Genomic DNA, 14,509 nt, shown 5'->3' with positions numbered 1-14,509 from the left:
CGTGGGAGCCAGGGTGGACGTGGGAGTCAGGGTAGAGCCAGGGTGGACGTGGGAGTCAGGGTGGACGTGGGAGTCAGGGTAGAGCCAGGGTGGACGTGGGAGCCAGGGTGGACGTGGGAGTCAGGGTGGAGACAAGGTGGACGTGGGAGTCAGGGTGGACGTGGGAGTCAGGGTAGAGCCAGGGTGGACGTGGGAGCCAGGGTGGACGTGGGAGCCAGGGTGGACGTGGGAGTCAGGGTGGACGTGGGAGTCAGGGTGGATGGTGGAGCCAGGGTGGATGTGGGAGTCAGGGTGGAGTGAGGGTGGACGTGGGAGACAGGGTGGATGTGGGAGCCAGGGTGGAGTCAGGGTGGAGCCAGGGTGGACGTGGGAGCCAGGGTGGACGTGGGAGTCAGGGTGGACGTGGGAGCCAGGGTGGACGTGGGGCCAGGGTGGGCGTGGGAGCCAGGGTGGACGGTGGAGTCAGGGTGGACGGTGGAGCCAGGGTCGACGTGGGAGCCAGGGTGGACGTGGGAGCCAGGGTGGACGTGGGAGTCAGGGTGGACGTGGGAGTCAGGGTGGATGGTGGAGCCAGGGTGGATGTGGGAGTCAGGGTGGAGTGAGGGTGGACGTGGGAGACAGGGTGGATGTGGGAGCCAGGGTGGAGTCAGGGTGGAGCCAGGGTGGACGTGGGAGCCAGGGTGGACGTGGGAGTCAGGGTGGACGTGGGAGCCAGGGTGGACGTGGGAGCCAGGGTGGACGTGGGAGCCAGGGTGGACGGTGGAGTCAGGGTGGACGGTGGAGCCAGGGTCGACGTGGGAGCCAGGGTGGACGTGGGAGTCATGGTGGACGTGGGAGTCAGGGTGGAGTCAGGGTGGACGTGGGAGTCAGGGTGGACGTGGGAGCCAGGGTGGAGTCAGGGTGGAGCCAGGGTGGACGTGGGAGCCAGGGTGGACGTGGGAGCCAGGGTGGAGTCAGGGTGGAGCCAGGGTGGACGTGGGAGCCAGGGTGGACGTGGAAGCCAGGGTGGACGTGGGAGCCAGGGTGGACGTGGGAGCCAGGGTGGAGCCAGGGTGGAGTCAGGGTGGACGTGGGAGTCAGGGTGGAGCCAGTGTGGAGTCAGGGTGGAGTCAGGGTGGACGTGGGAGTCAGGGTGGATGTGGGAGTCAGGGTGGACAAGCACAATCAGACTGGTTCAAGTGTTAAGTTACTGTACTGGCACAATGGCACTACCGTAAGATATTTTTTTGCAAATGTGTTGTGTAATGTACTGTGAATGTCAATGGTTCAGACATGCATTGTTCTACGTGATTGACAGCTCATTGTGCCACTACACTGAACTTCAGGAAAAACTAAAAGCCCCACATCAGCGCTTCAGTTAAGACTCACTCAAAACCTCCACGTGGACATCAGCCAACAGGATTCAAATCAAATCAAATTTTATTTGTCACATACACATGGTTAGCAGATGTTAATGCGAGTGTAGCGAAATGCTTGTGCTTCTAGTTCCGACAATGCAGTAATAACCAACAAGTAATCTAACTAACAATTCCAAAACTACTGTCTTATACACACAAGTGTAAGGGGATAAAGAATATGTACATAAAGATATATGAATGAGTGATGGTACAGAGCAGCATAAGCAAGATACAGTAGATGGTATCGAGTACAGTATATACATATGAGATGAGTATGTAAACAAAGTGGCATAGTTAAAGTGGCTAGTGATACATGTATTACATAAAGATGCAGTAGATGATATAGAGTACAGTATATACGTATACATATGAGATGAATAATGTAGGGTATGTAAACATTATATTAGGTAGCATTGTTTAAAGTGGCTAGTGATATATTTTACATCATTTCCCATCAATTCCCATTATTAAAGTGGCTGGAGTTGAGTCAGTGTGTTGGCAGCAGCCACTCAATGTTAGTGGTGGCTGTTTAACAGCCTGATGGCCTTGAGATAGAAGCTGTTTTTCAGTCTCTCGGTCCCAGCTTTGATGCACCTGTACTGACCTCGCCTTCTGGATGATAGCGGGGTGAACAGGCAGTGGCTCGGGTGGTTGTTGTCCTTGATGATCTTTATGGCCTTCCTGTAACATTGGGTGGTGTAGGTGTCCTGGAGGGCAGGTAGTTTGCCCCCGGTGATGCGTTGTGCAGACCTCACTACCCTCTGGAGAGCCTTACGGTTGTGGGCGGAGCAGTTGCCGTACCAGGCGGTGATACAGCCCGCCAGGATGCTCTTGATTGTGCATCTGTAGAAGTTTGTGAGTGCTTTTGGTGACAAGCCGAATTTCTTCAGCCTCCTGAGGTTGAAGAGGCGCTGCTGCGCCTTCTTCACGATGCTGTCTGTGTGGGTGGACCAATTCAGTTTGTCTGTGATGTGTATGCTGAGGAACTTAAAACATACTACCCTCTCCACTACTGTTCCATCGATGTGGATAGGGGGGTGTTCCCTCTGCTGTTTCCTGAAGTCCACAATCATCTCCTTAGTTTTGTTGACGTTGAGTGTAAGGTTATTTTCCTGACACCACACTCCGAGGGCCCTCACCTCCTCCCTGTAGGCCGTCTCGTCGTTGTTGGTAATCAAGCCTACCACTGTTGTGTCGTCCGCAAACTTGATGATTGAGTTGGAGGCGTGTGTGGCCACGCAGTCGTGGGTGAACAGGGAGTACAGGAGAGGGCTCAGAACGCACCCTTGTGGGGCCCCAGTGTTGAGGATCAGCGGGGTGGAGATGATGTTGCCTACCCTCACCACCTGGGGGCGACCCGTCAGGAAGTCCAGTACCCAGTTGCACAGGGCGGGGTCGAGACCCAGGGTCTCGAGCTTGATGACGAGCTTGGAGGGTACTATGGTGTTAAATGCCGAGCTGTAGTCGATGAACAGCATTCTCACATAGGTATTCCTCTTGTCCAGTTGGGTTAGGGCAGTGTGCAGTGTGGTTGAGATTGCATCGTCTGTGGACCTATTTGGGCGGTAAGCAAATTGGAGTGGGTCTAGGGTGTCAGGTGAGGTTGAGGTGATATGGTCCTTGACTAGTCTCTCAAAGCACTTCATGATGTCGGTAGTGAGTGCTACGGGCGGTAGTCGTTTAGCTCAGTTACCTTAGCTTTCTTGGGAACAGGAACAATGGTGGCCCTCTTGAAGCATGTGGGAACAGCAGACTGGTATAGGGATTGATTGAATATGTCCGTAAACACACCAACCAGCTGGTCTGCGCATGCTCTGAGGGCGCGGCTGGGGATGCCGTCTGGGCCTGCAGCCTTGCGAGGTTAACACGTTTAAATGTTTTACTCACCTCGGCTGCAGTGAAGGAGAGTCCGCATGTTTTCGTTGCAGGCCATGTCAGTGGCACTGTATTGTCCTCAAAGCGGGCAAAAAAGTTATTTAGTCTGCCTGGGAGCAAGACATCCTGGTCCGTGACTGGGCTGGATTTCATTTTGTAATCCGTGATTGACTGTAGACCCTGCCACATACCTCTTGTGTCTGAGCCGTTGAATTGAGATTCTACTTTGTCTCTATACTGACGCTTAGCTTGTTTGATTGCCTTGCGGAGGGAATAGCTGCACTGTTTGTATTCGGTCATGTTTCCGGTCACCTTGCCCTGATTAAAAGCAGTGATTCGCGCTTTCATTTTCACGGCTGCCATCAATCCATGCGTCATGGTTAGAATAGCAATGATCCAAGGTTTTAAGCAGCCCGGTTGCTAAATCGATATGCTGGATAATTTAGGGAGTCTTGGGTCCGTGTTGTTCTGCAGTGGAATGGACTAGAATCAGTTTCTAACATCTTCAACTTTCAATGATTCTAATACATTTAACAACGCATGTATTTGTCCCAAACGGCACCCTATTCCCTAGGACACTACTTGAGCCCATAGGGCTCTGTTCAAAATAAGTGCACTATACACTGAGTGTACAAAACATTAGGAACACCTTCCTAATATTGGTCCATGGGGCATGGACTCTACAATGTGTTGTCAAATTGGTGATGTCCTTTCAGTGGACCATTTGGCCCATGTTGAGCGTGTAAAAAAACTCAGCAGCTTTGTGTCAAATTGGCTGGATGTCCATTTTCATGGTGGTGGACCAGCTATCTTGATGAGACACTACATGACCAACAGCTGTTGAGCGTGTACATCTCTTTCCAAAATCATAACCCTCTTTGTTCCATCCAGTAACTAGCTAACACCAGACACATATGAAAAGGGGAGACATGTACAGTGCCTGCAGAAAAAGTATTCAAACCCCTTGTCTTATTCAACATTTTTTGTTGCAGACTGAATTTGTCACACCCATCTACAGACAATAGCACATAAAAAAATTTTTTAAAAACAGATTTGTTGAGTAAATACATTTATTTTAAGTCATTTGCAGACGCTCTTATCCAGAGCGACTTACAAATTGGTGAATTCACTTCTGACTGAGTAAATAATACATGTTAGAATCACCTTGGGCAGCGATTACACCCATGAGTCTAAGATCTTTGCACACCTGGATTGTAGAATATTTGCACATTATTCTGTTTTAAACTCTTCAAGCTGTCAAGTTGGTTGTTGATCATTGCTAGACAGCCATTTTCAAGTCTTGCTATAGATTTTTAAGTCAAAACTTAACTAGGGCCACTCGGGAGCATTCAATGTCATCTTGTAAGCAACTCCAGTGTATATTTGGCCTTGTGTTTAGGTTATTGTCCAGCTGAAAGGTGAATTTGTCTCCCAGTGTCTGTTGGAAGGCAGACTTGAATGGGATTTTCCTCTAGGATTTTGCCTGTGCCCAAGCTCTACTCCTGTTTCTTTTTATCCTAAAATAACTCCTAGTCCTTGCTGATTACAAGCATGCCCCTATTATGAGGCATCCACCACCATGTTTGAACATTTTAAGAGTGGGTACTCAGTGATGTGTTGGATTGCCACAAACATAGCTTTGTATTCTGGACAATAAGTACATTTCTTTGCCCACATTAGTTGCAGTTTTACTTTAGTGCCTTATTGCAAACAGGATGCATGTTTTGGAATATTTTATTCTGCAGGCTTCCTTCTTTCCGTCTGTCATTTAGATTAGTATTGTGGAGTAATTACAATCTTGTTGATCCATCCTCCATTGTTTTCTTCTATCATAGCTATAAACTCGGTTTTAAAATCACGATTGGCCTCATGGTGAAATCCCTGAGTGGTTTCCTTCCTCTCCGGCAACTGAGTTAGGAAGGATGCCTGTATATGTGTGGTGACTGGGTGTATTGATACAACATTCAAAGCCTAATTAATAACTTCACCATGCTCAAATGGATATTCAATGTCTGCTTTTTTACCCATCTACCAACAGGTGGCCTTCTTTGCGAGGCATTGGAAAACCTCCCTGGTCTTTGTGGTTGAATCTATGCTTGAAATTCACTACTCGACAGAGACCTTATAGACAGATGTATGTGTGGGGTACAGAGATTGGGGAAATAATGTTTTTATTTTACATTAACCACTATTATTTCACACAGAGTGAGTGGATGCATCTTATTACTCAGTGATTTTATTTGTCCCCCCAAGTTTACTGAGCATAAAAAATAAACTAAAAATGTATTTTTGGGTGGGGGCGACAACAAACATTAAAACAGCAGCAAATCAGCTCCGTGATTTTATAAAGTGTTCTCACGCATAATAAAGATACAGTATATGTAAACGTATACAATTATAAGCAAGGTTTGAAATTATTATGTTTTAGTCAAATATTATAACTGTTCGGGCTTCTTGAGTTCAATTTGCAGCCTACAAATGGTTTGTAACTATGTTCCGGCCCCCTGACCATCCTCTCAAGAAAAAAATCTGCCCGTGGCTGAATCAATCAAAAAAATATATAAACGCAGCGTGTAAAGTGTTGGTCCCATAATGTTTCCATACACACAAGAAGCTTATTTCTCTCAAATTTCGTGCACAAATTTGTTTACATCCCTGTTTGTGAGCATTTCTCCTTTGCCAAGATAATCCCTACACCTGACAGGTGTGGCATATCAGAAGCTGATTAAACAGTATGATCATTACACAGGTGCACCTTCTGCTGGGGACAATAAAAGGCCACTAAAATGTGCCGTTTTGTCACGCAACACAATACCTGAATGTCTCAAGTTGAGGGATGTGCAATTGACATGCTGACTGCAGGAATCTCCACAGAACTTTTGGCAGATAATTTAATGTTCATTTCTCTACCATAACCTGCCTCCAACATTGTTTTAGAGAATTTGGCAGTACATCCAACTGGGCTCCAGAACCGCAGACCATGTGTGAATCAGACCATGCGCCAACCAGGACCTCCACATCCGGCTTCTTCACCTGCGGGATCGTCTGAGACCAGCCACCTGGACAACTGATGCAACTGAGGGTATCTCTGTCTGTAATAAAGCCCTTTTGTGTTGAAAAACTCATTCTGATTGGCTGGGCCTGGCTCCCCAGTGGCTGGGTCTGGCTCCCCAGTGGCTGGGTCTATGCCTCTATGCTATGCCCCTTCCCAGTCATGTGGAATCCATACATTTGGGCCTAATTCCTTTATTTCAATTGACTGATTTTATTATATGAACTGTAACTCAGTAAAATCATTGAAATTGTCAAATGTTGCGTTTATATTTTTGTTCAGTATAGTTGATGATCCCTGCTGTACAGACACTGAGAGACAAATTCACCTTTCAGCAGGACAATAACCTAAAACAAGGCCAAATATACAGTTGCTTGCCAAGAGGACATTGAATGTTCCCGAGTGGCCCTAGTTACAGTTTTGACTTATATCGACTTGAAAATTTTTGGCAAGACTTGAAAATGGCTGTCTAGAAATGATCAACAACCAACTTGACAGAGCTTGAAGAATAATGTGCAGATGTTGTAAAATCAAAGTGTGCAAAGCTTTTGGAGACTTACCAGAAATACTCACAGCTGTAATCGCTGCCAAAGTTGATTCTAACATATACTGACTCAGGGCATGAATACTTATGTAAAATCAGATATTTCTGTATTTTATTTCCAATAAATAATGCAAGAATTTATAAAAGCATGTTTTCATTATGCGGTGTTGTGTGTTGATAAAATTCAGGCTGTAACAACAAAATATGTAAAAAGTCCAGGGGTGTGAACACTTTCTGAAGGCACTGGGCCATCCAAGTACGACAGTCAAGCAGACTGTCGTGAGGAAAACACCAGTGCCTGTGTGAGTGTGAGTGTGTGAGTGTGTGAGTGTGTGTGTGTGTGAAATCAGACCGCTCACTTTACAAGGTTAACAGTCTCCAGTTAGCTCAGAGGGTGTTGTATCCCTCTCCCTAGCAGTGTAATGAAACAAAGAGCCCAGGGAGATAAGAGTTCCACAGTGATTCAACCTCTTCTAAATCACCTCTGTCACACTGCTCAGCTGACCAATGGCCAATGAAGTGACCAATGCAGCAAGCATCTGAGAAGTCACAGGAAATTAGTTCATAGATCTTTGGATGCTTTTTCCCCGAGACGTTTGAAAATTACTGTATAAAGTAGTAAACAAATTTGTCATAGTAATCTTCCCCTCTGATGCTGGATGGTAACTAGAAATGGCAGGAGGGAGGTTGAAATCAGTGGACTGCAGAAGGCCGGAGGGAGGTTGAACTCAGTGGACTGCAGATGGCAGGAGGGAGGTTGAACTCAGTGGACTGCAGATGGCCGGAGGGAGGTTGAACTCAGTGGACTGCAGATGGCCGGAGGTCGAACTCAGTGGACACAGATGGCAGGAGGGAGGTTGAACTCAGTGGACTGCAGATGGCCGGAGGAGAGTTGAAATCCAGTGGACTGCAGATGGCAGGAGGGAGGTAGAACTCATTGGACTGCAGATGGCCGGAGGAAGGTTGAACTCATTGAACTGCAGATGGCCGGAGGGAGGTTGAACTCATTGGACTGCAGATGGCCGGAGGGAGGTTGAACTCATTGGACTGCAGATGGCCGGAGGGAGGTTGAAATCAGTGGACTGCAGATGGCAGGAGGGAGGTTGAACTCATTGGACTGCAGATGGCCGGAGGGAGGTTGAACTCATTGAACTGCAGATGGCCGGAGGGAGGTTGAACTCATTGAACTGCAGATGGCCGGAGGGAGGTTGAACTCAGTGGACTGCAGATGGCCGGAGGGAGGTTGAACTCAGTGGACTGCAGATGGCCGGAGGGAGGTTGAACTCAGTGGACTGCAGATGGCCGGAGGGAGGTTGAACTCAGTGGACTGCAGATGGCCGGAGGGAGGTTGAACTCAGTGGACTGCAGATGGCCGGAGGGAGGTTGAACTCAGTGGACTGCAGATGGCCGGAGGGAGGTTGAACTCATTGGACTGCAGGACAGTGGAGTATATATCTATTAGGATGGTAGTTTAAAAGGCCCTGTCTTCGTGTCCACCTTATCATCCTGTCACAGTTACATGTACACTCCCAAGGGTTTAGGGATGTCCTTTCACTAATTACACCGGTGCACTTCCCGAGCCACCAATGTACCTTATGAAAGGCTGCATTTCTGAATAAGTCCATTGGTCTTACAGGAAAATTCCACCAAATTGGTATTTGTTTCCATTGGTCATTGTTGATATAGTCCCAAAATGTTTTGCATGTCAGCAATCAAGTTATCAAGATATATGTAAATGTCAAAATACAGAAATACAGCCGGTATGACGCGAAACGCATCCCGACGTGACGCAAAACGCATCCTGACGTGAGGCAAAACGCATCCCGACGTGACGCAAAACGCATCCCGACGTGACGCAAAACGCATCCCGACGTGACGCAAAACGCATCCTGACGTGAGGCAAAATGCAGCATTATATGATGCAAAACACATAATACCGGCTGTATTTCTGCTCTAGTAGGACTAGTGATACACTCACAGGGAACTGGTAAAGAGTCCTAGTAGTCCTTACCTTCGTCCAGGGACCTCTCCAGTGACGGTTTGGGCAAGGCTATCTTCCTGACAAGGGTGAGGAGGACCGTCTGGCCTGTCTGCTTCATCACGTCCAGAACCTCCTGGTTAGTGAAGCCCTGCAGGCTCACCCCGTCCAGCTGGCACAATGAAACAGGACAAAATTACTTCTCACCCTTGTCCCCGTAAACTCTGACAGGGGTTTCTGACATTTTTCTATTTTAAGCAGGTAAGACAGTGAGAACATATTTTCAATAGAAATCTGAACTAACAATGAAGACTCAATATGGTTATGTTATAGTGTGGTGTATGGTTGTGTTATAGTGTGGTGTATGGTTGTGTTATAGTGTGGTGTATGGTTGTGTTATAGTGTGGTGTATAGTTGTGTTATAGTGTGGTGTATGGTTCACTCTCTCACACTCTCTCAAGCACGCACTCTCTCACTCACTCACTCTAACGCACGCACTCACACTCTCCCTCACTCGCTCTCTCACTCTCCCTCACACACACACCTTGGGGTTAATGAAGGTTGCGCTCATTAAAATCTGATTAATGGTCTCACCTCTATTATCCTGTCATAGATCCGGATGTTTCCGCTCTGCTCAGCGGCACTCCCAGGAACCACGTTCTTCACAAACACCCCGACCGCGTCTAGGAGAGAGAGAAGGGGAGGTAGAGAAAGTGAGACAGACGGAAGGAAAGAATGAGAGAGCAGAGAGAGAGACCAAGGAGAGGGGAATAGAGAGACAAGACACCATCAAAACAATACATCTCAAACAGAGTCAACAATACAGGATCAGAGTACAAATAGGGGCTAGGGGACTAGGATTAGGGGTCTGGGTTAAGGGTAAGAGGCTAGGGGACTAGGATTAGGGGCCTGGGTTCAGGGTAAGAGGCTAGGGGACTAGGATTAGGGGTCTGGGTTAAGGGTAAGAGGCTAGGATTAGGGGCCTGGGTTCAGGGTAAGAGGCTAGGGGACTAGGATTAGGGGGCTGGTTTAAGGGTTAAGGGTAAGAGGCTAGGGGACTAGGATTAGGGGCCTGGGTTCAGGGTAAAAGGCTAGGGAGCCAGGAGTTGACATGGTATTGGGCATCGGCCTACCTTCGCGGGTTAAGGAGTTGTATCCGATGATGGTGATCCCCAGGCTCTGGCCCTCCTTCTTCCTCAGAGGCACTTTATGGATCTCATAACCCTGCAGGTTGGGCTGGAAAACCATAGAGATATGCTGTACATGTACTGACGTTCTAATGTCACGGACATATTCACCACAATATGTAGGGCAGTAGAGGGGCAGGGGTCACAGGAGAAGGTGTGTGCATGTCTAGGTTTGTGTGTGTGTGTGCACGTTCCCCATCCTCCTGTCTCACTCACCGTCCTGCGGATCCTACTCTGGGGTTTGACTCCAGAGGGTAAGACAGAGACGGGGCTGGCGGCGGGCGGGGGAGGGGGCGGCGGGGAGGTGGAGTACTGTCCCGAGGGGTCACGGGCGATGAGCATGCGCACGTTGCTCCCGCAGCCCTGCAGCACCTTGACCACCTGGTCGCTGGCCAAGCCTCCTGTGGGGGGTCTCACCAGTCACGCAGGATGTGGTCACCTATACGCAGGCGCCCATCCTATTAGGGGGGGGGAGAAAGAAAGAAAGAAGAAGATAACATTTGTACAAACTGGAAATATGAATAATACACAATGCATTATAGTTAAGTTCGGGGTCGAGCAATAACAGCAATTGATTAGACTTTTACTCAAGTAGAATTTTACTGGGTGACTTTTACTTTGAGTAAAAGTAAAGATACCTTAATAGAAAATGACTCAAGCATGACAATTGGGTACTTTATCCACCACTGTTGGTTGCTAGTACATGAAAGAACTACCCCAAAAATCTGCTCATATTCAACATTTCGCTTAGTTGGACCATTTGATAATTTCAGCCAATGTTGTCCAACGCATTTTACATCCCACTTGAACAGGCCAGTCCCACCCTGGTCTGGGCCTGGCCCCGCGGTACTAAGCAGGGAAATGCATTTTACATCCCACTTGAACAGGCCAGTCCCACCCTGGTCTGGGCCTGGCCCCGCGGTACTAAGCAGGGAAATGTATTCACCAACTCGCAGGTCAAGCAGAATAAACTCAGCGAGGGAAAAAGAGGAAAAAGTCAAAAGAGAGGGGAGAACAGCATCCTTTGTGGAAAGAGGGATGAAAAGTGTTTGATGCATAACCGTGGTGCAGGAAATCTCCAACTTCTCTCCCTGGGTCTGTGCACGGGACAACGGGGGCGCATTGAAGCCAGCCCTGGCCATTAAACATTGAAATGGGAAACGCCAGGGTCTAACAAAGCCCCAATTTTGACAGCTTTTTTGGAGCATAAGATCCAGTGATGTGTGAAATGCTGCACTGTGCCTTTTGAACAAGCAGGGTTTTGTTGCCCAGCCTGGGCTCTCTTGGACATTCAAAGAGAAAAGAGAGAAAGAGAGAGACAGAGAGGGTGTGGTAGACAGAGAGAGAGTGAAAAGGAAAGGAGGGAGGGGTAGAGGAGCGAGAAAGAGAGAGAGAGACAGAGAGACAGAGAGGGTGTGGTAGACAGAGAGAAAAGAGAGAGGTGTGGTAGACAGAGAGACAGTGAAAAGGAAAGGAGGGAGGGGTAGAGAGCGAGAGAGAGAGAAAGAGAGAAAGAGAGAAAGAGAGAGAGAGAGAGAGAGAGAGAGAGAGAGAGAGAGACAGAGAGAGAGACAGAGAGAGAGAGACAGAGAGAGACAGAGAGAGAGACAGAGAGAGACAGAGAGGGTGTGGTAGACAGAGAGAGAGTGAAAAGGAAAGGAGGGAGGGGTAGAGAGCGAGAAAGAGAGAGAGAGACAGAGAGACAGAGAGGGTGTGGTAGACAGAGAGAAAAAGAGAGGGTGTGGTAGACAGAGAGACAGTGAAAAGGAAAGGAGGGAGGGGTAGAGAGCGAGAGAGAGAGAGAGAGAGACAGAGAGAGAGACAGAGAGAGAGACAGAGAGAGAGACAGAGAGAGAGACAGAGAGAGACAGAGAGAGAGACAGAGAGAGAGACAGAGAGAGAGACAGAGAGAGACAGAGAGAGACAGAGAGGGTGTGGTAGACAGAGAGAGAGTGAAAGGAAAGGAGGGGAGGGGTAGAGAGCGTAGAAAGAGAGAGAGAGACAGAGAGACAGAGAGGGTGTGGTAGACAGAGAGAAAAAGAGAGGGTGTGGTAGACAGAGAGAGAGTGAAAAGGAAAGGAGGGAGGGGTAGAGAGCGAGAGAGAGAAAGAGAGACAGAGAGACAGAGAGGGTGTGGTAGACAGAGAGAAAAAGAGAGGGTGTGGTAGACAGAGAGACAGTGAAAAGGAAAGGAGGGAGGGGTAGAGAGCGAGAGAAAGAGAGAAAGAGAGAGAGAGAGAGAGAGAGAGAGACAGAGACAGAGACAGAGACAGAGAGAGAGACAGAGAGAGAGACAGAGAGAGAGACAGAGAGAGACAGAGAGAGACAGAGAGAGACAGAGAGACAGAGAGGGTGTGGTAGACAGAAAGAGAGTGAAAAGGAAAGGAGGGAGGGGGTAGAGGAGCGAGAGAGAGAGAGACAGAGAGAGACAGAGGGTGTGGTAGACAGAGAGACAGTGAAAAGGAAAGGAGGGAGGGGTAGAGAGCGAGAGAGAAAAAGAGAGAGAAAGAGAGAGAGAGACAGAGAGAGAGAGAGACAGAGAGAGAGACAGAGAGAGAGACAGAGAGAGTGTGGTAGACAGAGAGAGAGTGAAAAGGAAAGGAGGGAGGGGTAGAGAGCGAGAGAGAGAGAGACAGAGGGTGTGGTAGACAGAGAGAGACAAAGAGGGTGTGGTAGACAGAGAGAGAGTGAAAAGGAAAGGAGGGAGGGGTAGAGAGTGAGAGAGAGAAAGAGAGAGAGACAGAGAGAGACAGAGAGGGTGTGGTAGACAGAGAGAGACAGAGAGGGTGTGGTAGACAGAGAGAGAGTGAAAAGGAGGGAGGGGTAGAGAGCGAGAGAAAGAGAGAGTGAAAAGGGGAGGGAGGGGTAGAGAGCGAGAGAAAGAGAGACAGAGAGAGAGAGGGGGTGTGGTAGACAGAGAGAGAGAGTGAAAAGGAAAGGAGGGAGGGGTAGAGAGCGAGAGAGAGAAAGAGAGACAGAGAGAGAGAGACAGAGAGAGAGAGACAGGGTGTGGTAGACAGAGACAGAGAGGGTGTGGTAGAGAGAGAGTGAAAAGGAAAGGAGGGAGGGGTAGAGAGAGAGAAAGAAAGAAAAAGAGGAGTTGTGCAAGTGGTTTCAGAAACAAGGGACAAGGTTTTTTAAATCCAGATCCCTCTTGGATAACACTTTATTATAAAAGGTTATAACCGACAGACAGTTTTTTTTTACAAATCAAATGACATGTTCCCATGTTAACTCGCTGAATAACTGAATACACCCCAAGCTCACAAAACGAAGGACAAAAGCCAAGCGTTAAGTGGGAGAAGAAAAGAAAGAGGTCTGCTTGTAAATGAGCATCGGCTGTGTCAGGGACTTTGGGCGTCTGCGAATAAACCTTTCGCCAACATCTCTGTAATTGTGAACAGAAAAGTGGTCCTTCGAGCAGGATGCAGGCCTAGCGTGCTCTGTGTAGCCAGGATGTAATCCCCTTACAAGGTGATCATTTTTTTCCCTCCGGCTCAATGGCTATTATAATGTAACTGAGCCCTTTATGGGACACGCTCAGCATTAATTCAGCTAAACTGGCTGTTACTATTCATGGGGAAGACCGGTCTGTTACCAAAGGATCAGGAGGAAGAGAGAGAAGGAAGCCCTGAGTATGTAATGGTTTAGTAGGCCTACTGCAGGAGAACTGTTGTGCAGTGGAAAAAGTTCACATCTTAATCGTCTTGTCGAATTATCTTAATTTAATATCTTAAAATGAAGAATGAAGATGATCTGCTTCAAAATTGCTAAATTGTCTCTCAGCTAATAAATAAATATATATATATATTGCAGAAAATGTGCTTTACAACAGCAACACTTCCTCTACTCCAAGATACCATTACCTGTCTAGGTAACAGACTGTTAGAGTTTACACTTCCTCTATCTACTCCACCAAGATACCATTACCTGTCTAGGTAACAGACTGTTAGAGTTTACACTTCCTCTACTCCAAGATACCATTACCTGTCTAGGTAACAGACTGTTAGAGTTTACACTTCCTCTATCTACTCCACCAAGATACCATTACCTGTCTAGGTAACAGACTGTTAGAGTTTACACTTCCTCTACTCCAAGATACCATTACCTGTCTAGGTAACAGACTGTTAGAGTTTACACTTCCTCTACTCCAAGATACCATTACCTGTCTAGGTAACAGACTGTTAGAGTTTACACTTCCTCTACTCCAAGATACCATTACCTGTCTAGGTAACAGACTGTTAGAGTTTACACTTCCTCTACTCCAAGATACCATTACCTGTCTAGGTAACAGACTGTTAGAGTTTACACTTCCTCTACTCCAAGATACCATTACCTGTCTAGGTAACAGACTGTTAGAGTTTACACTTCCTCTACTCCAAGATACCCATTACCTGTCTAGGTAACAGACTGTTAGAGTTTACACTTCCTCTACTCCAAGATACCATTACCTGTCTAGGTAACAGACTGTTAGAG

The 14,509-nt window shown here is 47.7% G+C and overlaps 1 protein-coding gene across 1 annotated transcript; it reads right to left on the bottom strand.

Annotated features, from left to right (window-relative positions):
- Positions 1 to 7,805: 7,805 nt before the first annotated feature.
- Positions 7,806 to 10,434, bottom strand: LOC135537376 (inaD-like protein; the record flags this gene model as incomplete). Its single annotated transcript, XM_064963558.1, has 5 exons — positions 7,806 to 8,265; positions 8,880 to 9,018; positions 9,441 to 9,529; positions 9,980 to 10,082; positions 10,250 to 10,434. Coding segments are annotated over 5 exons (524 nt in total), but the record flags the coding sequence as incomplete, so codon positions are not given.
- Between the last annotated feature and the right edge of the window lie 4,075 nt (positions 10,435 to 14,509).

This window comes from Oncorhynchus masou, unplaced genomic scaffold, assembly GCF_036934945.1.
Source record: "Oncorhynchus masou masou isolate Uvic2021 unplaced genomic scaffold, UVic_Omas_1.1 unplaced_scaffold_7581, whole genome shotgun sequence".
In the NCBI taxonomy this organism is placed as follows: Eukaryota; Metazoa; Chordata; class Actinopteri; order Salmoniformes; family Salmonidae; genus Oncorhynchus; species Oncorhynchus masou.
The sequence above is the reverse complement of the archived record's forward strand: the minus strand, read 5'-3'. Positions and strand labels throughout refer to the sequence as shown.